Here is a 23,183-nt window from a genome sequence, read left to right on the forward strand (position 1 = left end):
TTATGATTTGATACACTCTTTTCCCCAATAATCCCAGTTTGTAAGTGATATATCTTAGCTAGTTCTTATTTTGTCAAAAATGAGATTTTGATATTAGATATTGAAATTTATCTAACATTTAACTCTGGCTACTCCTCAGTGTCTTATCAGACCTCTCACAAATCAAGGCATTTAGCTGAATGTATTTATGAACAAAAAACACAGAACATTTTTGAAGTAACAGACAAAAATAAGTTGTTATTTACAAGTAATATATATATATATATATAATAAAACTATTACCATGATAGGCTTTTATACACTGTAACTGCAGTCAATTTTTGCATTGTTTAAAAAAATTTCCTTAAACAGAAATTGTTCAGAATTATCAGTTTGTCTATACACATGTATGTTATCAGAAATACAATAGCTTTTCACATTTTTTAAATTATCAGCAAAACTTAGATTCCCCCCAACCCCCCAATATCAAGTGAAGATTTAAAAATGGTGCAAACTGGAACACAAAGACAATTCAATTTGGAACATTAGTGTTTCGAAGTATAAATCTGTGAGAAAAATCCCTAATATTTGGCCTGATCCCCTCACCACCTGCCTCCAAAAGCTCAAAGCAAGATAGCCTTTTAAAGTAACAGTAATTATTGCATGTTATATCTTTGGAAAAGCAGTGTTTTAACCAAATACATTTTAAATGTAACTGAAATATAGACTTATTTATCTCATGGAGGAAAGAAAAGTAGAACACATGATCAGTAATGTTATCAAATCAATCCAGTTAATTTGTTCCATTCCAGTTTTGAGTAATCTCCCACACCTCAGATAATCCTGTTGAGTGAATGTGTATGCTTCAGCAAGTGCAAGAGCAACAATCCAGTTTTACGTGACCAACTTCTCATTCTGTAGAAGTCCTTTAAGAATCTTGGTCTTAACTTATATTAACCCCTCATTTAAGTGCTGATAGGTAAATTAACATACATTTCAAACTGATAAAACAGGGAAAACATTTACCTTTTTAAACCAGGATATACAAAAGACAGTTTGCATAGTTACAATTCAAGCACAAAGTCACTGTAAATAGGTACAAAAGCATTTATAAATTTTACTAAATTTGCTGCTGTTTGTGCCAGCCAAATCTTAGATAGGTAAGAATGTAAACTTGAAGGGACTGAGGAGAACAGTCAGTGTTTTTTCTTAAAAAATATGTAGCTAATGCTTCTTAAAGTTTTTAAAAAAATATTTTCTGCAGCAGGAACAAACAGTTCAAACCCCAAAGAAAGCCATCCAAAATGCCCAAATTCCTCCTATACAGCAGAGAAAGTTTGTTCATAGGTTTCAAACCTACATACAAAACGAGGCACTAGTTTACACTATTTTGGAATGTGTCCATAACTCTAACATTTCAGATTACCCCAAGTCTTCCAAAACACTGTTGGCTTCTAACTTCCTAGGAAAACATATCTTCACAAGGTGGTGCATAAGAAAATCCAACAAATGCATCATCTGCCTCTAGGACACTGGCATTAACAATGTTGTAATCAGAAGAAACACAAACTGAGTATGGGACCATTTCTTCTGTAAACACTGCATCAAAATTCCCAATATCATCTGGTCCAACCTAGAAAACAAAGATCTGTCAGTTGTCGTATTAATACTGTGTTTTAAACTTGTGCTTGTCCTTTAGATTTAAAGTTTAACTCTTGAGTCTATCTACTTCACATTGTTCCTTCCTATTTAAGTGTAGCAAATTTAAAGCAGCACATTACAGCATCCCTTAAAACAGTTATTAAAAGCCTGTTTCTTTTAGGCTGGAGGTCCAGCCAAAACCTACACACCTTTATGATCTGACAAACTTAAGAAATATCTCTTAAATGCCTGCTAGGGAGATGCAAAAACTACAACCCCTCCTGCTGCAACAAAACCAAACCACCAAAAAAACAACCCCCAAACCCACCAAAAAACCACCACCACCCAATTATCTTTCTCTCCTGTCCACCAATAATACTGTGTTAAATTTTACAGTGGTACTGTTATGATGGATCACCTTCCCAGTAACACACTAAGAACTAAAGCACAGTAATATTAAGTCACAGGAGAGACATGACAGCTGAGGCTTCTTCACCAAACAGACAAAGACTCCACAAAAGGTGATGCTCTGAAGTGACTTTAGGAAGGACTCCCTCCTTACCACCCCACCAAATCCCAAGTGTTTTGGACAGGCAGTCACAGGTTGACATAGTTTAAACCGATGGGAAAATAGAGAAAAGCTGCAACTAAGGCTTAAAAACTACAAAAACAGCAGGAAACCAGTCATTTGGAAAGTCTTCAAATAAAGAGGCTATCTGTATTTTCTTCTTTGGTCTTCTGACCCCACAAAAATGATAGTACTTTGAGAGGAATATGCAGAGGAAACAGTGATATGTCAAACGGAGTTTTAAGTAAGAAAAGGCAGCATCACTGCTCAGAAGTCTGACTGCTCAAAAGGCTAGTAAGCACTGGGAGGTTCCCATTCTTCACCATCCTGAAACAAACATTCTTGGCAAACAGGTAAGCCCTCAACAGCAGGAATTTGGCAGGTATGAACTAAACCAGCACCAGACACCTACCACATTAGGATTAAATGGTGGTGGAATCTTCTTCTGAAGAAGATCAGTCCAGCTGAGAGATTCAAAAAACGGGTGCTTTTGAATTTCAAGCTGCAGTAAGGAATAAATATTTTATGTATTTCAGAAATCCATTCTATTCATTATAGTAAATACTACTTCAGACTGCATGCACATAAGGAAGTCCTTCATCAGTTTATTTATTCACAGTTTACTTTGCAATAAAAGCTGTAGTTGGTAAAAACAGCAAATAAAATTTGTTAGCCTGCCTCTACTGGTTTCCTTTTAAGATCATATTTTCTCCTTTTAAGCCTTAAAATCAACCACCTTGAAGTCCACCACAGAGCAAGACTGTTTTCTGTTAGTATCTCTGCTCGTGCCTTAAAGTTTTGTTAGTTTTTGTAAAGTAGATAATTATCTGAGAAGCAGCTGCTTTGACAACTCTGCAGTATGCTTACTAGTTACAAAGCAGCAAATGGCAATGTGGAATGCTATCATCCCTTCCTCTTGCTCCACAATGTGAGAAAGTACAATGTCACAGTCTAAATGCTCTGATAAGGTCAGACTATTTAACGTTAAGGCTGCAACAGAAGACTACAAAGATCTCGCCATTAATGGACAGAAAGTCCTTTTAGATCATTCCTCATTGCATGGTTCTGAAGACATCTACACTTTCTCACATCACCTTATTGCAAACAAAGATTTTGTTGTTACACTGCATAAACATTTGCCATGATTTCAAGGCTAAAAAAAAGAGCTGTTGTTTGCACGGTACTAGTGTTCTTCTTTATCTGAAGACTGGTTTTCAGGTAGTTAAAATGTCATTACCAGAAAATAGCTTTTTCTTTTGATTATTTCCCAGTTTCACTATAAATAGTGAAACCTACTTTAGTACAGCCTAGTCACTACTACACCAGGAACTGTGTTTCCTTTACTGGAAGGTGCAGCAGCAACCAAACTCAAAATATTAATATCCCACAACAATCACCTCTCTCCTATCCCCAAAAACTTTCATGGATTAATCACACTGGTGTCTTTAACCAAGAAATAAAAAGGAGGAACACAGAGATTGCTCTGTTATGTCTGTCTCTATCTCCAACTATTAAACCTGTGCTGTGCACATAAATTTGATGTCTCTTTAAATGAAGCAGGACTCGATAAATTAGGATATTACATACAAAATCTTCCCTTGCTCCAAGCCTGCTTTGCCGATCTTTCTCCAGAAGTTCTTCCAGAATAGACCAGGCTGTAAGACTGATTCCTGGGCGCAAAACTAGGGGCTTATGAAGAATGTTCTCATACATCTCAGCAACATCACGGCAGTAAAAAGGCGGCTAAAAAATAAAAGTTATACATGAATTTGAAGCTACATGCAACTTTTTTTTCCATATGTATTGAACACTAAGTAATTCTGTAAGAACTACAAACTACGGTGAAGAAATCTACCTCTCCTTACACACTGCTAACATGTAATTCCATCATCACCACTGCCAGATCTTTACACTTTGACAGCTTCCCCACTAACTTCCTCCTAACATGCTTTCACACTCTGAAGTAGCCACAGATGCCATCCAGCTTCAAAGCTCCCACTGAATTTGCCTGAAAAGAACATGAGAGTGGAAAAACAAATCTGTCTCCCTATTTAAGGTCTTACAGAAGGAGAAAAAACTCAAGAAAACTAATGGAACAGATTGTTACTGGAATGAATGACTACATATGACTAGAAGCAGAATAGTAACTTTTTTCTTGTTGTTTTAATGCTGCATTAGGAAGTGGAAAAGTTAGGAGACCTACATAAAAAAAGTATTTTAATTCTATTTATTCTAGTATTTGGCAAAATTTCATTTCTAAGTTGGGTTTTTTTGGGGGATATTATCACTGTTGATTCAGTCCACTCTCACATTCCCTCAAAGTGATGACTACTTGTCTACATCTGAGTTGATGTCCAGCAATTCACTGGAAAGCAAAACTTTAGACATCAAGAGGCAATGCAAAATCCAAAAAACAGGTGTTATGTTAAGACAAATTGTTCATCCACTTAATTGGAGCATCTCAATATTTTGCAAAGTTAGCATCTTTAACAACACTCTTGCATGTAAAGGGGGAGGAGGCAGGGAAGCAACCCTTGTCCCCCACATATTAAGTACCTACCAGTCCATAAAGCATTTCATAAAGAACTGCACCAAGGCACCACCAGTCTACTGTGTTGTCATAGGGCTGCTTTTTAATGACTTCCGGTGCAAGATACTAAAAAAAAAAAGAAAAAAAATTTAGAGAATTAGGCTAGCAAGAATAAAACCTAGTTTTTAGTCACACCACAGTAAACACCTTCCAGAAAAGTTGCTTCATAGCAATTTAAGACTGTTAAGCATTTATCTTGGCCTCCAACAAACCTGGCAAATATTAATCACCATCTGGTTATTTACCAAGTAGGACAGCTGTTTTCCCAGCTGAAACAATACTTCCCACACACTACTGTTTTGCCAAACTGCTTTGCCACCTCTGTTATGAAACTTCTGCTACATTTCAGACAGGTTGCTGCACTGTTGCAGAGACAACATCTCTCAGCGAGCTGGCTACCAGCCACGCCTGTTCTGCCATCCTCAGCCTGTATGCTTCCCAGTCAGTACAGAAAAACGAATGAAGACCTTAATTCTACTTCAGCCTTATCATTATTAAGAAATTGTAGGACCTATATTAAGTTTCACTGTAAATCTTGATGATGGCATGAGTTGTGAGTTGCTAGAGATTCTTGTCAAATAGGTGTCCCTTGACTGATTTGTGGTAAACATCTGATACCAAACACTGAATGACAACGCTAACTGGTTTCCATCTGCCTTGAAAGAAATCTGCTCCACATCTCAGAACTTACTAACACTACAGCACAAGGACAGACACTTCATAATATGATACTGTTCTTTGTGAATATGTGAATTCTATTCTATGTCAATACTGAATCATCATCTCGGTCCTCATCTACAGCACACATGGTTTCTAACCTCTCAAAACAAGAGGATGCTCACTTCTATCATTCTAGTACCCAAATTCTGAAACTGAATTTACAAATAGATGATAGCATTATCAGACAAGGCACAGACTGAAACTCACAGTTTAATTAGATCAGTATTGCTCAAACTTTCTGTATGTGTGGGGGCCCTGTAGCTCTTTTGTCTATGGATGACCCTGCAAAAGCATGAAAAATAGTTAAAGTATTTGAACTCAACTACTTAAGCTGCTTCTAACCTTTCACAACCTCCTTTGAGCTTTTTAGGAGCTGGAACTCAACAAGTAATTCCAACTCAGTGTTTAGAAACACTGATAAGAACATTACACTTTTAGCAAGATTATGAAAGACTTGAATCTAAACCTTGGATTAGAAAGGCTAATACACAACTGCTATGTTTAGTCTTGATATTTTTAAGAACTCATATGAAGCAACAGCATTAGCATCCTCTTATGTTGCAATTCATATGAGTCCAAGGTAAGTGTGAAGACTAATCCTTTGAACACAAGAAAAAAGCCCAGAGCTTTTCTCAAACAGATCCAGAGTTACCAGTGTTCTATACACTCACATTTACCACTCAGCTTTATGGATTCCTACTCCGATCATAACTAGGGTAAGCTGCTGCCTGCCTTTTTTTGAGTTCCAATGTTTCAGCTAATACTACTCCCTCATCCTTCACTGCCTTCAAAGGCCTTTTCTGTAATTTAAAGTATGTTAATCAAATTATCAAAGCCACTAATCCTGACATTTCAGAGAATCCCTCATATATGTTCAAGACTTCCAGATTCTGAGTTTTCCCGCCTAGTTTTCTTAGCAAAAAGAGACAACAGAGTTGAATAAACTCTGTCAGCAAGTTTGGTTTCACACATACGCAAAATTTACTCAAGAGTCACAGATAGTAAGTCCTTATGAACTTACTAAAAATCAGTGGCAGGATATGGTAAGTAGATTCATATTGGCAGATCTGTTGCAGCTGTTACACTAGCTGTGTCTAGCTAGCAGTTTGGAGACATGAGGAACAGAATGTTTGAAAAGAGTTGGAAAATAGGAGGAAGAGATGAGTTAGGGAGTTGTGGGCAGTAAGAGACACGGCATATTAGTAAAAAGAATAAAGAACAGATCTGCAGGAAGCTTATCTTTGGTTTGGCTTCATGGAAGAGCTTTGTTGAAAGAATGCAAATCTCCAACAGTACAAAATGGAATATTTGATCTTCCAGTTACACAAATACTAATAATAGTCATTAATTACTAGTCAAAAACCATGAAAGTTGTTAACATACTTCCGGTGTCCCACAAAAAGTTGCAGTGGTATCAGAACTTGCAATCCCTTCTTTACAAAGTCCAAAGTCAGTCAACACAACATGACCCTGTTTAAGAAAGAGTGGTATTTTAAAAACAGAACATGCTAAACACGTGGATACACATTAGTGTAAAATTTTTGAGAGAACACATGAAATCAAGAATAATGTTGCACACTTACTAGTGAATCTAGGAGAATGTTCTCTGGCTTTAAATCCCTGTATTTAAAAAAAAAAAAAATCATCACATTACTTCAAAACAGCAGTCACTAATGCAACAGTTTCAGAGGCAAGGGCTTCTATTCTTCAGCTGAAAGCTGAAGATTATGTTAAAATTTCCCATAAGATGATTTAATGTAGTGGTTTGTATTCAGTAATTTGTCCAATTTTTAACTTCTTAAGGACAAGAATACACTTCAGAAACTTACCTGTACACTATATTTATGGAGTGTAAGTAGCCCAGTGCACTGGCTATTTCAGCAGCATAAAATCTGGCTCTGTGCTCAGGAAAGGAACGCTCTCTTTGTAAGTGAAAGAACAGCTGTAAATATGCAAACAGGATAATAAATAAGAACATTGCACACAAAAAAATCAGGTTGGTAACATGCAAGTTTAACAGCAAGAAGTAATTTTATTTAGCTGTCCACTTAAAAAAAAAAAAAAATCACAACGACGTAAACCAAAATAAAATTGTTTTTGCTGCATGACTTTGTCATTCCTTTACTCTCTTCCTTTCTTCTCTTTTGTAGCTCAGAAATGGATAGGTAATTCAAACACTAACAAACCTGTGAATACAGGTTAGCAAGACTTAATAATGCAAAATAGCCTCCTAACAGAATATAACCTGGTGTGTCACATAAGTAATCTTCCACTTCTATATGTGCTTGTATTCAAAGTTTTGTATAGAAGTATTTCTATAATTGTGTTCCAAAATCATCTAGACAGATCACCTTGGGAAATGTATATTTTCCAAGTTGATGCACAAATTTTCTCAACTGCCGCTGGCTTCAAATAGTTTGAGCAGATACAGAAGTGTAGCCAAGGATTAAATCATAAACATACAGATAAAACTATACTACCCATTCAACTTCTAAAAAATTAAAAAAAAAACCAGATTTTTTTCTGTTTTCCACATACAAAGTTTGGGAAAAAAATAAGAAGTCATCAGAGCTTACCAAGCGCTTCATTCAAATTCGAAAGCTGTTTTGAACTGTATTTTAATTTGTCTGGGAGAATAACAAAGTTGTGGCCAGGAATTGAGAGCAGAGTAAACCAGGAATTTGCTCATACCTTCTAAGTAAGATGACAGTACCCTAGACAAGAGAAAGGCCTATCTTGTCCCAACTCTGACACTTAAAAAGGTCAGGACACCAGCTCTAGCTGCATCATAAATACTAACAGTGAGCCATATGAATTTGACCTAGTGCATACCCCAGTTCACATCGCATCCTAGTTTATTCAGCATACTTTACACTTGTCTGTGTATACGCAGCTGCAGTGACACAATAGGAAGGCTTGAGATATGCCAAAACAAACTACTACTCCTCCTGTGCTTTTTCAGCTACCAGTTTTATCATCTACAACAGGATCCTGTCTCACCCTTCTTTCCTGTTCTGCTTTCAGCACCTCTAAGACCTTCTGAAATGTGTACATTTTACACCAATAAATTACCAAATTAAAAACACAGCAAGTGACATGACATACAGCTCTTCTTTAAAATATGTATGTTGGATATTGAATAGTTCCTTTCATACAAAAAATTTTCACTACACTGCTTCAATCACAATTCATTTCCAAGATAGGTCCATGTATTCTTAGTCTACAAGACCCCTGATTTCCCACAAAATCTTTTGAATGAACAGAAGCAACATTTTATACCTTCTTATGTGTACTGGCTATTCAATCAGTTTATACATTAATTTCTTGAGCACTCCTGGAAGTACTGTGTACTTTGAAAAGCAGCAGGTCCCTAGCTGAAGACAAACTGCTCCAGAAGTATATTTAAACATCTACAGACTTTCTCCCTTTCTTTCTCAAGTTTTCCCTCAAGTTACTTAATGGCTTCTCAGATAGCATCACTTCAAGGCAAAGAATCCTGACGATAAGGCTATTTAGCAATTAGTAATTAGACCACACAAAGCTACAGAATAATCCCAAGACTCCCAATAGTATCAATGTAGTAAATTCAGTTGACGGTTTCCTTTCTTCCTTCTGCTTTTGAAGTACTAGCGTGCCAGCTAATGCAGATGCAAGCGGAAAAGACAGTCTGACATGGTGAAAAATGTCAACAATGCAATTTGTAATAAAGGTACATTTATGTAACTGTATAATAAAAGTTTGTTTTTGACAACCATGAATTTGGGATTAAAGTTGTCGATAAGAAGAGGAACAGGGTCTGTATAGCTATAGAAGTCAGTAGTTAAACAGCAGATAACAAGAGGATTTTCAAAACTGGGAGAATACTGACCACAGCCTATAATAGAGTTAAGTTCATTCCTCCCACTTAGAATTAGCAAACTAGAGGGACTGAAATCCAAACACAACCACCACATACCTCTCCTCCATTAACAAAATCCAGGACAAAGTAAAGCTTTTCTGTTGTTTGGAACGAGTAATGTAATCCAACCAAAAATGGATGTTTCACATTTTTCAAAAGCACATTACGTTCAGCCATAATATGTTTTTGCTGTAAGGAAGTGAAAGATCAATAAGTAAACAGCAATTATTTTGTAATTGAGGGGAAAAAGAAGGGAAGTGGGTGGAGAAAAAATATTTCTCTTCACCTCTTTCCTATTAAGAACAATTTTTTTCTGCAGCACTTTGACAGCATAGTATTTCCCATCTAGTTTTCGTTTTGCAAGAAGAACCTGTGAAATTCAAAATAAATGAAGAAATGTGATTGTTGCAGTTCACATTCTATTAGTAATATTTTCATAATTTCATCATAACTGGAAGGTATTCATCCACTTCTTTGTAGTTAAGTTTCTCTGGTTTTAATATACTCAGTTAGCAATATAGTCACCAGTAGAGTGAGTTTAGAGTTCAGTAAAATCTGTCATGATAGTGACATCATGAAAGTCTGAGTTATAACACTCATTTTCCGGGACCTGCTGAACCTCTATCAAGATAAATTTCAGCTGGTTCTCTACTGTCTAAAGATAATTTAATGGAAAACAACAACTTGAAAAATAACCTGAAAATAAAAATTTCAAGAGGGATTCTCTGTTGCACCTTTGTAGAATTTAAGTCACTTTTCAATGAGCTGTTGCTCACACTGCTCCACAGCATTAAGGGTTTGACGAAACAGTCTGTGCCAACAAAGGGAAACGCAAGATTTGTCCTCCAGCTGCTGCATAAGCACAGGGTACCTCCCTTCCTCTCTGGGGGAAACAGAGGATCCCTATTGCTTGTTCAAAAAAGGGAAACGCTCCCTTTTATTATTCCCAACAAGTGACTGATGGAGCCAACAACTGCCACACCAGGGAAAAAATGGCAGGACTATAACAAAGCAGGAAGTTCCAGGGATCCAGTATGACAGTTTTTATTCCATCCCAGACTGAGACCACTTCCAAAACTTCTGGCCAAGTCTAACCAACAGTCACAGTGCACAAGACACCAGCTAGCATCCTTGCACTGTGGTAAGACAGGGTGATAAGCAAGCTTACCTTGCCAAAGCTGCCTTTCCCAATAACTTTCAGGAAATCAAAGTCTGTTGGTTTAGCACTGAAAAATATTTAGGAAGGAGACAGGTCATCTGGGTAGAAATGACAAGCTTTACAGGTGTACAGCAGTCCAGTGTAGCACTTGAGTTGTAATGTGAGAAAAACTCTCTGTATAGCATCCTCCTTTATTCTTCATTCTACCCAACACCTAGACTTCTGCAGACCTTCCCTCCGAGATGATAATTCCCCTTCATTTTGCAATTCCATTTTCCTCCAGAGAAAGTGTTCAAGTTACATCCTTTGAGCTTATTTTATTTTGTAAGTTTAGGATGTTAAGGGGGAGCAAGATCACTCTTTTATTCTCCATGGTCTAGTTTCTTATAATTTTTATGTCTCCAATTCCCCAGGACTTCTCCTGGAGCTTACTTCTCAGAGGGCCAAATGGATTCTCAAGCTTACAGGGGGGAAGGAAGGACTGTTTGTTATCCATTCTCCTTTTGCTTATCCCATCCTTCCCTCCATCCATTTCTTTCTCATTTTAAATTACAACACGAGGACGGGGGCCCTAGCACCTTCCTCTTCTGTGTGTACGTATGAACTCGCTCTCAGTTTTTCCACTTCCTACATAACCTCTCCTTTCAGTTATTTCCCAGGATTCCCTCATTTTTTCCTAAATACAGTGCAGAGATATTTTTGTCAGCAAAACAATTATCCATGTTTTCAACTTCCAAAACAACAGTTACATCACCATACACCTCTCTATTCATTGCCCCTGAAGGGAAGTACTCCTGAATTTCATTTCTTACTGCAATCTATTAAGCATTTCCTCCTGTTAGCCCAGAACAAATCTGTGACGAAAGCAAAACCAAAATAGCTGTCATCTCATAAATGAGAAAAGCACAGATTCACACAGAACTGAGAACAGAAACTCTACAGAAGACATCAAATAGAAAAGCAAGTTATGACTACAGTAACTAGCTTCGGAGTATCAACAAGATACGCTGCTCCTTCACCATGCATTAAACATGACTTGTTTTCAGAAACTGCTCATATTCTTTTGCGTTGTGTGACCACTCCGAATACAGAGGGGTCATCTTTGCTGTAAGATCCTTAAGCAAAAGAATAGCAGACTAACGAAATCCAAAGGTGAAAACGAAAAAGTATTTTAAAAGTGGTTGTTTATGTAGCACAGGATTCAATGTTTTGCTTCCTCCCAAGCAGTGCAAATCAACAAATAAAGGTATATATCCAAATAACTTTTCATATTATTAATAATTATGCTCAGTCTAATTTGACAGGTTTTAAAATCAATCTTAATATAATTTAATTAATTACATTTAAATTAAATTTAATTGATACCTACTGAGGATTTCCAGATGGTCCCAAATTGATATTCTGTGAGGTAGTGTTTAACTGTTGGGAGAAACAAAGAGGTTTATTTTGAGTGGGTTTATTTATTTATTTTTAATTCTGTCTTACATTTCAACCAGTCTTAATTCCAAAATACTCTACTAATTTGCTCAATCCGTAACTTCACATTTGTTACAGAGATCTAACATCCATATTGGGAACTCTGTAAGCTGAAACAGCCGTCTATCATCACCTTGTCACAAATTATTTCTGTATACATCATATTCAAGGATGAAGGTAATAAAATTGTGTCCAGACACAGAGGACAAGATTAGGAAGAAAAATTTAAGCTTGTTTCAACAAACAACTTGTTCCTCATCCAAAACTTAATTCTTCTGTATTTGCTCTAGGAATATATTTTCTCTCTCTTATTCTAAATTTTCCAATATCTTACCAATAAAATAATTTTAAATGCACACTGTTTATACAAGAGTAATTAATGAAGGACTGTGCTTTAAAAAAAAGAAAAAACAAAAGTGACCCTTCTCCCCACACCAAGAAAAACATTACCAACCTTTTCTACCCTGATATTAAAGGTTAACTAACCCAGTTCCAGGAATGGCATGAATCTTACCAGTACACACCCAGACAAAATTTTCAAATTACAGGGAGAGGAGGAAGGCACTGCCATTTATATAATTTGCTCCATTTTGTTTTTGATTTTTAAAAAAAGCAGTATTTGTACCCTCATTGTGGCTTTGGACTTTATTAGAGAATAATAAACTGCATTCAAACACAAGTTACCTGCGGACAGGCTAACAGGCATCACAAAACCAGTACTCTTACACAAGCCCTGACAGCAGCACTGGATGCTGCTATTCACTAATAAGAGCCAATTATGCAATGGCACTGAACAGTTTTTAAAAAAGCTACTATTGAAGTTTTAAGATTTTTCTTGAGGGCTTATTTTTGTTCCTTATTCTCCAGCTTCATCACTTATGGTAACTTTGAGAAGGTGAGTCTGATATCAAAAAGTATGCTTCAGGTCACTAAGCATCTTTGAAATGACACTTTGAGAAAACACTAAATCTGCTGTGGATCACACAAACCAAAATGACAACTCTTATATCTTTGACAGGTTCTGAATAAGAACAGAACTACTAAGATTACATCTGTATATCCAGAAGTAAGCCACAGAGAAAGCAAGCTTAAATATGGCACTTTTGCCTTCCTAGAGGTACTCCTTTTTTCAAACAGCACTGTTTCTCAAGGGTGTAAACTAATTTTCAGAGAATGCAGCTAGCTATGTAGTGAGTGGCTTTTGTAACAAAAGATACTTGAGACCTCACACAGTGCTATATGTAAAATGAAATCAAATCCATCTTTTTACCCCGAGTGACTTCTAGAAAGTTGCATTTTTCTCCTCCAAATTACATTTCTCTCCCTGTTTAAAAAAACCCAACAAAACAAACCCAAACAACAAAACAACACACAAGCAACAAAAAGGCAAACATTCAATCTGCCCTGCTCCTTGCCACATGTTCTTAGCAAGAGCCTTTGAAAAGACTGCAAAAACTGTGACAGCTAAGCTGTGACTAAAGCTGCATTTCTTTAACCCATACAGCAAGTGGGGAAGGCAAAGGTAGTGATCACTTTTACCCTCTCTGCAGTTCCACATATGACAGAAAAATACCTTACAGCCCACAGTGGCAGACATTTGCTTAAAATAACATGGAGGGGATTTACTGCAAAACCAACCAGTAATTTCAGTAAATAGTATACCTATGATTGCCCTCAAACAGCTAAAATTTAGAAGACTGTTCTACTTCTTTTTTATTACCTTCCGACCACTCCTTTCATCTTCATCTTCAGATGGATCCGACTGGTGTTTTGGGTTATCCATCTGAAGAAATGCTCTGACATCTGGGCTAAAAACACAGTTAACTTCATTAGCACACCAATAATCTGCATGATTTTCAGCCATAACCACAGGAAGCATAGGATTAAACAGCAGCATACAGAGGTGCTACTCATCACAAAGCTTTATATTTAAATTCTGGTAATTAAGGACCGCGTACATGCCTTTATAGCAACATAATTCAACTGCTGAATGTGTTACATAGAGTACATAAAATTATCCACTTGCAAAAACCTGACATGTTAAAGTATATATACATGAACACTTCATAAGGAAACACTCTGCAGAACTGCATTAAAAGGTAATTATTAGAAGAAGATATGAGTTCTAACTGGCTAGCAACCACCAGGAAAACAATTTTCTTTCAAAAAAAATGAAGAATTTAAAACCACTTTTACATTTCCAAATTAATGAAATAGTCCAACACAATATAGAATTAAATATGTAGCCTGTATCCCAAAGAGAGACATATGTTCCAAGAGGTACGTGGCAGTAACATTCCTATCCCCATTCGCTTTAAAGCATAAGACGGCGATTTTGTATTCAGAGTGCATTCTAGCTGGGCACTGACAAGACAATGCCAGGAATCCTTCCAGTGAGCTTGAGGACACAAATGCTACCCTTCAGGAACGGGCAAGAGAGACTACAAGCTTCCCACAGTACCTAAGCAGCTGCATTTTAACTTCAGCATTGGTTTCTAGGTCTGTCTTGGTGGGGGCTGGAGGAAGAAGACTGGGAGAAAAGAGAGAAGAGAAGGGAATTCTGAGAAGCTGCTCCAGAAAGCAAGGCTAACCAATTCTAAGCTAAAAAGAATGTAATGCCTTTCTTAACCACAGTACAGTGAGGGAGTAAAGAATAATTAATAAAAGTGAGGCAAAACTAATTCCTAAGCGAATGGGTATCATGTATAGCCTGTATACCACTTGAAGAGATGATTGGAATCTTTCAAGTTCCTTCAGTTCACTAAAAGGCAACCTGCTTATCAAGGAAAAAAAAAAATCTTACCTAAATTTCTGAGATAAAGATATTTGAAAATGTTTCAGGGCAGTCACTGATTGGAAACTCTGCATGAGCCATTCAGTACAGGAAAAGCACTAACTTATTATGCAGCTGCCCTTTTACCCCTAGTATATATAAAACAGAGTAATTTTATATCAGAAGTAGATATACATGCTTTGCTATTTTCAAGCCATTTCACCCTCAACACTTCTCTAAAGTCAGGATCAGAAGTAAGAGATGAGCTGTTTCTGACATTGCTCCAGCTCCTGTATTTCATACTAGCATTACCGAACCTAATTCCTGTCCCATACTACCTAAGGCTCCCAGTCTCCATCGCTTACCTTCTGTATTCCTAAACCCTATTGGAAATCTGCTTCAGTGACCATCAGCCTTTCAGGTTTAGAAAACAGCAAAAAGAATGGTCATACAACTTCCTACCATCATTTCAGTTTAATTCTTCCCATCTTATGTGAACTCTAAATTCTGATCTGTTTCAGAGCCTGTCTTGTATCCTGAGTCTCAAGAAGACAAAAATTACTGTGGTTTGAATATTACAGTAACATTGGCTCATGATGCAACAATGTAAGTTTCAGAATCTCTGGATATGATAACATCAAGAATAAAAAGTTATGGGTAATGCTTTCCACTAGACAGAATAATGAAACCAGACCTTAATTACCTTTCAGGATTAACTATTCTGGACAACTGACTGATTAAGTAGAGTATGTTGTAATACATCTCTGACAGTTACTACAGTAACTTTGTCCATGACTGAATTCATAGCAGGGAAACAAACACAACAACAACAACAAAACAAAACAAACAAAAAACCCCAACAAAACAAAAACAAAACAAAACTCAAACCAACCCCAAACAACAAAAAAAACCTCAGTTCACAGTAAAAGGCTGCTGTACAGTTGCAGGGTATTCAACAATCTCCACAATACATGGCAGCCAGAAGCTTAAGTGATCAATGTTACATTGTTCACATTTGTAATTTTAAAAGCACTGCAAAGAACTAGTAATTACACCCCAAAAAAAAAAAAGTTAATGTAGCCATTTCTTAGGCAAGATTGCAGCATGTTATGCAAAATGCTATATAGCAGTAGGACTTCTATGCTGTGTTAGCTCACATGCATTAACTCAAGCTATTTTAAAATACACTGAAACTGTTCCTCAACATACCAAATTAGAAGTATCAAGAAAAGAGTTTAAAAAGGATGCTCAAAAAAAACCCCAACACTGTCATCTTTAGAATAATTTTGGTTGGAAGAGACCCTCAAAATCATTGAGCCCAACCATTAACCTAATTCTGGCACTAAACCATGTCCCTAAGAACCTAATCTACATGTCTTTTGAAGATTTCCAGGGATGGTGACTTCACCACTTCCCTGGGCAGCCTGTTCCAATGCCTGACAACCCTTGCTGTGAAGAAATTTTTCCTAATATCCAATTTAAACCTTCCCAGGCACACTTGAGGCCATTTCCCCTTGTCCTATCACTTGTCACTTGGGAGAAGAGACCAACACCCTCCATGCTACAACCTCCTTTCAGGTCATTGTAGACAGTGATAAGGTCTCCCTTCAGCCTCCTTCACTCCAGGCTAAACAGCCCCAGTTCCCTCAGCTGCTCCTCATCAGACTTGTGCTCCAGACCCCTCACCAGCTTCGTTGTCCTTCTCTGAACTCTCTCCAGAGCCTCAATGTCTTTTCTGTAGTGAGGGGCCCAAAACTGAACACAGGGTTCGAAGTTGGGCCTCACCAGTGTTGTGTACGGTAAGACAATCACTTCCCTAGTCCTGCTGGTCACACTATTTCTGATACAAGCCAGGATGCTGTTGGCCTTTTTGGCCACCTGAGCTCACTGCTGGCTCATGCTCTTACAGAAAGCAGAGGCTCAAAAAGCCATCATGTACAGTAAGATTTTAAAAGATCATAACTAATGTAATGCAAGGTTTGCTTTCCCTGACACAAACTGCAATATGTTACAATCTAGGGGTTTCATATTCATTTTTATGTTCATCCCACTTCAAAACCAGAAAAATCTAGTCACTCTTTCTTCAAGGGAACAAATGCAGAACCCCGCTTCTCACTTAAAGAACTGATAACTCATTTCCCCATAGAGGTTGCAGCGTATTGTCATCCTCAGGTTCTTCAAGTGTTATGCAAATGTTCTCCTTTTCATTAAGGAGCTACTTTGGACTATCTAAAAATAACTACATTTTTAATGCATTCTCTATTATACATTTGGATTCAAATAGATTTTCTTTGTACATGTTCTGATAGACAATTAAATGTGTTACTTTTTCAGTGAAGACCTACATTTGAGGGGGCGAGAAGTCCAAGTCTGACATTCTGCTTTTCAGCTTAGATGTTCAGGTGCCTTCCCTTCCAGAAATGAGGATATCATCATGAACCATCCTTAAGCTTTTGTGAAACAGTTTTCCTAGGTAGGACTTACAAACATGACATCCTGATATTGGTTTTAATGCTTAAAAGATGTAATGGAAGGTGGCCTTCCTTAAAGTTCTGTGAGAATGTATAACCCTCAAAGTCTTCCTTGTATATTACTAACTTCACAGAAGTTATTTTACCTAATATCAAATTTAATTTGCACATTAAAGCAAAATGGTCTAAGAAAGCAAGATGTGAACTATCTGTGAAGACTCAGCCACCACATATTCCTTGAGTAGTTTCTAGCAGATTTTTCCAAAAACAACACCAAACTCCCCCCAAAAAAACCACACCAAAACAAAGTCATAATGTTTTGGCATTTCTTCACTAATAAAATTAATTGGCACACAGAAAAGGTGACAGGTTTTGTAATTATTAATACAACTTGTTGCAATGGAGCACTGCAAAAAGTAAAAATTCACTCCAGAAAAACAAAGTACTTTGCAGTAATTAAAAGAAAAACAACACAGAAATTACTGTAAAATTAAATGCTTTTGCACTGAACTGTGAACTGAAGGCTTGTCTTTTCTCCTACATAAATCACTGTTACATAAAGGCTGGGGAGGAGGAGAACAGCATAAGACAAACTTCAGTCTCTATTTTGTTTTTATTGTAGAGCTATGTCTAATAAACTTTATTTAAAACACTTTCAGCAGCATCAAAACACCTGAAGACCTATTTCTTAATAGCATTTTAAGTTAATTTTGATGGATCAGACAGGCTAAGTGCCTTGTTAAAGAACGTAGATTCAGCTACAGATGCATTTGAGCATAAAACCATTTTAAAAGATCACAAAAACTTAAAAGACAAGTGGATTTGAGGTTTGGCTTTTTTTTTTTTTTTTTTTTTTTTAGCACACACTTTTGTGATGTGCATAAAAAGGTACCATTTCACCTTTGGAGAACAAGTACAGTATGTTTTGAGACACAATACTTGGTACTTGGACATACCGACAATCAAGTAGGGGAGGAGACTGTGCTAAATACCACCATTGTCCTCTCCTAATGTAACAAAACAGATTAGCTTTCAATAATTATTTAAAATGCTTTCTGTTCTTTCCCTCAGAAGAAGCTGACTATGACCACAAACCTCACAATATTTGTTCTAGTGGAAAACTCTTCCACTGTAAATGCTTTGTTTCAAATTTTTTTCCACTTATAATAAGGAAGTACATATAAAATGCTCTTTTTTCCAAAAAAGGAAGGAAGTACATATTTCAAGTTAATAGGACATTAAATAGTTCATCTGTTGGGAAAAAAATAATCTGACTACACTCTGCACACTGCAGCAATATTCTGTTAGACTTTTTTTTTTTTTTTCCTGTGGGATATGGGCAATTTCACAGGTTGTACAGATAGGCTAAGTAAACAAAGCATATGTATTAAAGACATTTACTCAACACTAAAGTAAAACACAAAGCTTTACCATTTCACTAGTTCAAGCAACACAGAAAACCGCATGGATTTAGTTTAAACTGATTAGGTATAGATTTAAACTAGAAGAAACATGCAGTTTACTTGCCCAAATCAGTTCACACACAGAAGCACTATCCTCCAGATTTAACTGGAGCTGACTCTAGCACATCATCTCTCATTCATCACTGTCCCACTGGTGAGGTTAACACACCCACATTTCTTCTCATGGAAGAGTTTATGTGCAAATTTAGTCACTTGCTTTAGGCAGGTCAGATTGGTTATCCCAAACCACCTAGGCAAGCTGATTGGTTCAAGTTCATACATGAACTGCTCTAACCAAAGGATGCAGGCAGTGACTTACTCCCAGCAACGTAGTAGCAAGTGACAGCAGAGCCCTCAAACACTAAAGCTGTCAACAAAACAAACACCTGCCTTACAGCAACAGAGTTCACACTGGAATCTGCACCCTTTCAACTAAGATCAGTTAACTGCCTGCAAGTTTATTTGTAGATCAATTTTCAGGAAAAAAAAGTATTTTTATACTGTTCATCTGTAGATTTTTCCTGAATGAATGAACAGTCATATTGAAGTTTATTTATTATACTTAATAGCACTGAACAGGTATAACACATTTTCTGGTTAAAAGTACTTAATTTGCATTTTTGTATTTGACATCTCATGTTAAACAGTCCTTATAAAACAGAAATGAAACTACTTACTGGTTGCATAGCTCTGGCTGTCTAACTAAATTTTGAATGAATTCATTCAGTCCTGCTCTTCTCTGCTTAATAAAGTCTAGGGAAAAAAAAAAAAAAAAGAGGTAGATTTATTAGAATGATCAGACATCCTGCAAAAAAAGACTAATTTTCCAATTTAGTTTTTTAATAAGACTTAAACAGCAGTTAAAAGGAGATTGGTTTATGATTGCTGCAGAATACGATTGGTTCTACATATGACAATCACAAACTTAAAACATTCAGGTGAAGTAAGAGAACAACTTTGAGTTTCCTCTGCAACACTACTTGAAAATGTAGAAAGCCACGTGGATTAAAAGTGCACCGAAGGGCTTCAAGAACAGTGTGCAACCACCGTGGGCTAACCTGTGCAGCCTTCGTTGAATGGGTGAGCCCTTCAGGACCTGATTCTACTCAAAAAAAACCAAAGCCACAGGCAAAACTTGGTATCAGTTGCACAAGTTTTTACATGAACAGTCCCACCAAGCAGCATATTTCTGTAATACAGGTATGGCAGCAGACAAGTTGCTCAATTCATCCAGCCAGGAGGCACTTGGATGTAACCATTAAAGATAACTAAGTAAAGTGCTTTTGTTTCTATTTTGAACACCATCTCTAACTTAAAAAAAAAAAAAAAAAAAAAAAAAAATCCTCAATCTCCACATTCATCCAAAGCTTAAAACACACAACCTTTTTTCAGCAATATGGAATGACACACAAGGGACTTGAAATAGAAATAGAGCTCTAACACAAAAAGTGTAAACCAGAATAATATTGTCTTTCACTACTCATATCAACAATAATTTGTATGGAAAAAGAATATTTAACTTGTTTATTAACTTGCAAGGTACTCCAATTTCCCAAGACACTGTCACATATAGATTACTGACAACTATTAAAATTTTAAAATTGAATTTCAAATAAAATCTGTATTTCAAATATGAAGAAATATGCTCATATTGTTTCACAGATATAATCTCTCAACACTTGTTAGGGTATTTAATAATCCCAAATTACTGACATCAAACAGGAAAGTAAATTTGCATAAAGATGCTACAGGAGTCACCAACATCAGCAGTTTCAGTGCAGAAGATGTACAATGCCATCAGCCACTCGAAGCCTACAGAGCTGTCCACATTGTTGAGGATGAAACACCTGCATCACGACAGCTCAAACGTATTCTGTAATTTTCTAGTTCTGTATTTTGACTGGTTTTTATGATCTCCCTCTGTCCCTTTTTTGAAGTTAAAACAAGATTAATTTTGAAGTTACCTAAGTGACAATAAAAATGGAGTATTTAATGACAATTTAGGTTATGAAAGTATTTTTGGTAGATTTGGGGAAAAGGGATATCTATGTTTCACTCTGCTGCACCTACAACTCCAATGCAATAGTACAACGCTGCATACCTAAGCATGGATTGACAGAAGTAAAATATCTTTTTGACATCTGTAAAACAAGCTACTTATTTCAGAAGCCAGCAGAAACATTACAAAGCTTCAATAAATCACTGTTAAGATAGAGAATTATTAAATTAACATCATGGCTCCATCTCCACCTTGCCCCCCAGCAAGAAACATCTTGAGAACTATTTAGTTTCTCATGCTTCAAGGATTTCAGCATAGTTTGTAGAAATTTAAAACAAGTCTGAGAACATCGTTTTACATATGTAGTTTTAATAATGTTTTAGGGTTTTTTTGTTTGTTTTTGGTTTGGGTTTTTTTTCCCACATTTAAATTCCAGTTTCCTAAATTTGACTCCAAGAAATGCATTGGTACATTTGGTTGTACAGCGGATCAGCTCTGAAAACCCCAAGGTCCTAGAAAATGAAAGAAACTAAACGAAACAAGAAGTCCCTATAGACACAACACATTTAGAACTTTTGGCAATCATTTACATCTTCACCAGAAGAGGACATCAGTGCTCAGACACCTGCATTTGATAATTTTAATTAAAAAAATAAAAGGAAGCTTCACATCAGGATCCAGATGATTAACAGTAACTACCAAAAATTAATGTTTGAAAGAACTCTAAAAACACCAAATGACATGTCCCAAGAGTTCAACACCTTTGGGTTCACTTGTTCTTCAGCAAAGGAGAAAAATGACATGCTGGAAACAGGTGCAGGAGGAGGTGAAACTACACAAGCTCTGATCACATCAGCAAGCCAGGGGAAGGTGGGATGTGCCCAGTGACCATCAGAAAAACCCTTAAGTAAAAAGGGCCTGAATGAAGGGTAAAACACACAGAGCAAAGGCCTTGCCTCCTCATTTGCTTTTTTATTTATTCATCGATGGTGCCACCTGCGTTGATTCAATATACATTTCCATTAGTATTTTGATGTGGGCAGAGCAAGCTTAATTGGGACCCATCACTGCTAACTGGATCACATCATGTTCACATCAGACAGGCTTCTGTAAGTGAACAATAGGAAGAGGTTCAGTTTCATCTAAACTGCACGAGGAAGCACACTTAGATACAGAGAGTTCAAAAGCCATCGAAGATAAATCCTGTAGTAGTTTCATTTTTCAGAGAGAAAAAAAAATGTCACACAAGGGAAGTTTAAATTTTACTAGGCATACATTCAGAAGAGTCTGGGTTTCAGCTTTTGCTTTTATAGAAGGCAGATCACACCTGACAGTTGAAAATCTCTCACAATCCTGAACACAGGAGGGTTGGGAGAAGCTACAGCCTTCAGCACAAGAGAGGCACTGGGCCACTAAGCGTTACTTTGTTCACAATCCCAAGGTAGAATACCTACCTACACCAGCTCCTGCTCTTGACTGAAGCATGACTAAACTTGGGTTTAGTCATTGTTTTGAGAACTGGTGTAAAACTCATCTAAGATAGCTTCTTGTAGGCTGGAATAGATCAATTTTCATATAAAGAAACTGACAAAATGAGTAATAAGATGATAACTTACCGGGATCAAAATTATCTCCAAATATTCTTTTAGCTGGAATCTTCAGGTTCATGGTGGGAAATTGCTTCTTTAGCTGAAAACAAAACACATACAATTAGACTGTGCTTAGACAAAGTACCTAGAAATAATTGCATTTTGTTTGTGTTCTGATTAACAGTCTGAACATCTGATTCTTAGTAATTCTGTTCCTCTCTGCCATCTTCTCTAATACAATTGGGGAAAAAAAACAAACTCCAAACAATCTGTACTCAGCTTGTTTGCACCAGTCATACTCTTTTAAATTCAAAGGCCATCTCACTTCAGAAAGCTATGGGCTATTGCAGCTGTCTTCTGCAATGCTGCCAAAACAGTTTTTCCACTTGTACTACATTAAAAAAGTAGGCTAGAATTTCAATTTTGGTTTTATTTTCCTGTTTACTTTCTTGCTCCATCAATTCTCTATCTCTCTTGGGTTTGTTGTTTTCTTGTTTGCTTGCACAGGGGTGAGTCTTAAGATGAGCTGGGGATACAGGCCTCTGGGTTTTGCCCAAACATTCTTAAAGCTTTAGAAACCACGGGTGGTCTACCCTTAAGTCGAAATTATAAATGGATGAACAGCCTACTTCACGATGCTGCATTTGATAATTTGATCATATTTGACACTTGATAAACTGACCAGAAGATTGTATACAACACTACTGAATTTATCAAAAAAACAAAACAAAAACAAACAAACAAGAGCCAATCCTTGATTACATTTGCTTCATCTTCAAGCACTCCAGAAGAGCAATCCTACTCTCATCCTCTTTAAGACAGCAGTTTTCTAATACAGTAGCTGGCAATTCTTCTTT

The 23,183-nt window shown here is 36.7% G+C and overlaps 1 protein-coding gene across 7 annotated transcripts in view; it reads right to left on the reverse strand.

The window, feature by feature from the left end:
- Positions 1 to 208: 208 nt before the first annotated feature.
- The window catches only part of SGK3 (serum/glucocorticoid regulated kinase family member 3), a 36,332-nt gene continuing 13,357 nt past the window's right edge, over positions 209 to 23,183 (reverse strand). For all 7 annotated transcript variants that reach the window (XM_065831752.2, XM_071804055.1, XM_071804052.1 and 4 more), the window contains 14 exons: positions 22,354 to 22,426; positions 19,416 to 19,491; positions 13,752 to 13,839; positions 11,925 to 11,974; positions 10,565 to 10,622; positions 9,683 to 9,766; positions 9,454 to 9,585; positions 7,328 to 7,440; positions 7,082 to 7,118; positions 6,882 to 6,968; positions 4,749 to 4,844; positions 3,776 to 3,931; positions 2,601 to 2,690; positions 209 to 1,612 (listed from right to left, as the gene is read on the reverse strand). In XM_065831752.2, coding sequence (XP_065687824.1) covers positions 1,442 to 1,612; positions 2,601 to 2,690; positions 3,776 to 3,931; positions 4,749 to 4,844; positions 6,882 to 6,968; positions 7,082 to 7,118; positions 7,328 to 7,440; positions 9,454 to 9,585; positions 9,683 to 9,766; positions 10,565 to 10,622; positions 11,925 to 11,974; positions 13,752 to 13,839; positions 19,416 to 19,491; positions 22,354 to 22,426 — 1,311 coding nt within the window. In that variant the 3' untranslated portion in view covers positions 209 to 1,441. The remainder of the gene's footprint in view (positions 1,613 to 2,600; positions 2,691 to 3,775; positions 3,932 to 4,748; positions 4,845 to 6,881; positions 6,969 to 7,081; positions 7,119 to 7,327; positions 7,441 to 9,453; positions 9,586 to 9,682; positions 9,767 to 10,564; positions 10,623 to 11,924; positions 11,975 to 13,751; positions 13,840 to 19,415; positions 19,492 to 22,353; positions 22,427 to 23,183) is intronic.

The sequence above is a fragment of the Patagioenas fasciata genome, chromosome 2 (assembly GCF_037038585.1).
Source record: "Patagioenas fasciata isolate bPatFas1 chromosome 2, bPatFas1.hap1, whole genome shotgun sequence".
NCBI classification, from domain to species: domain Eukaryota; kingdom Metazoa; phylum Chordata; class Aves; order Columbiformes; family Columbidae; genus Patagioenas; species Patagioenas fasciata.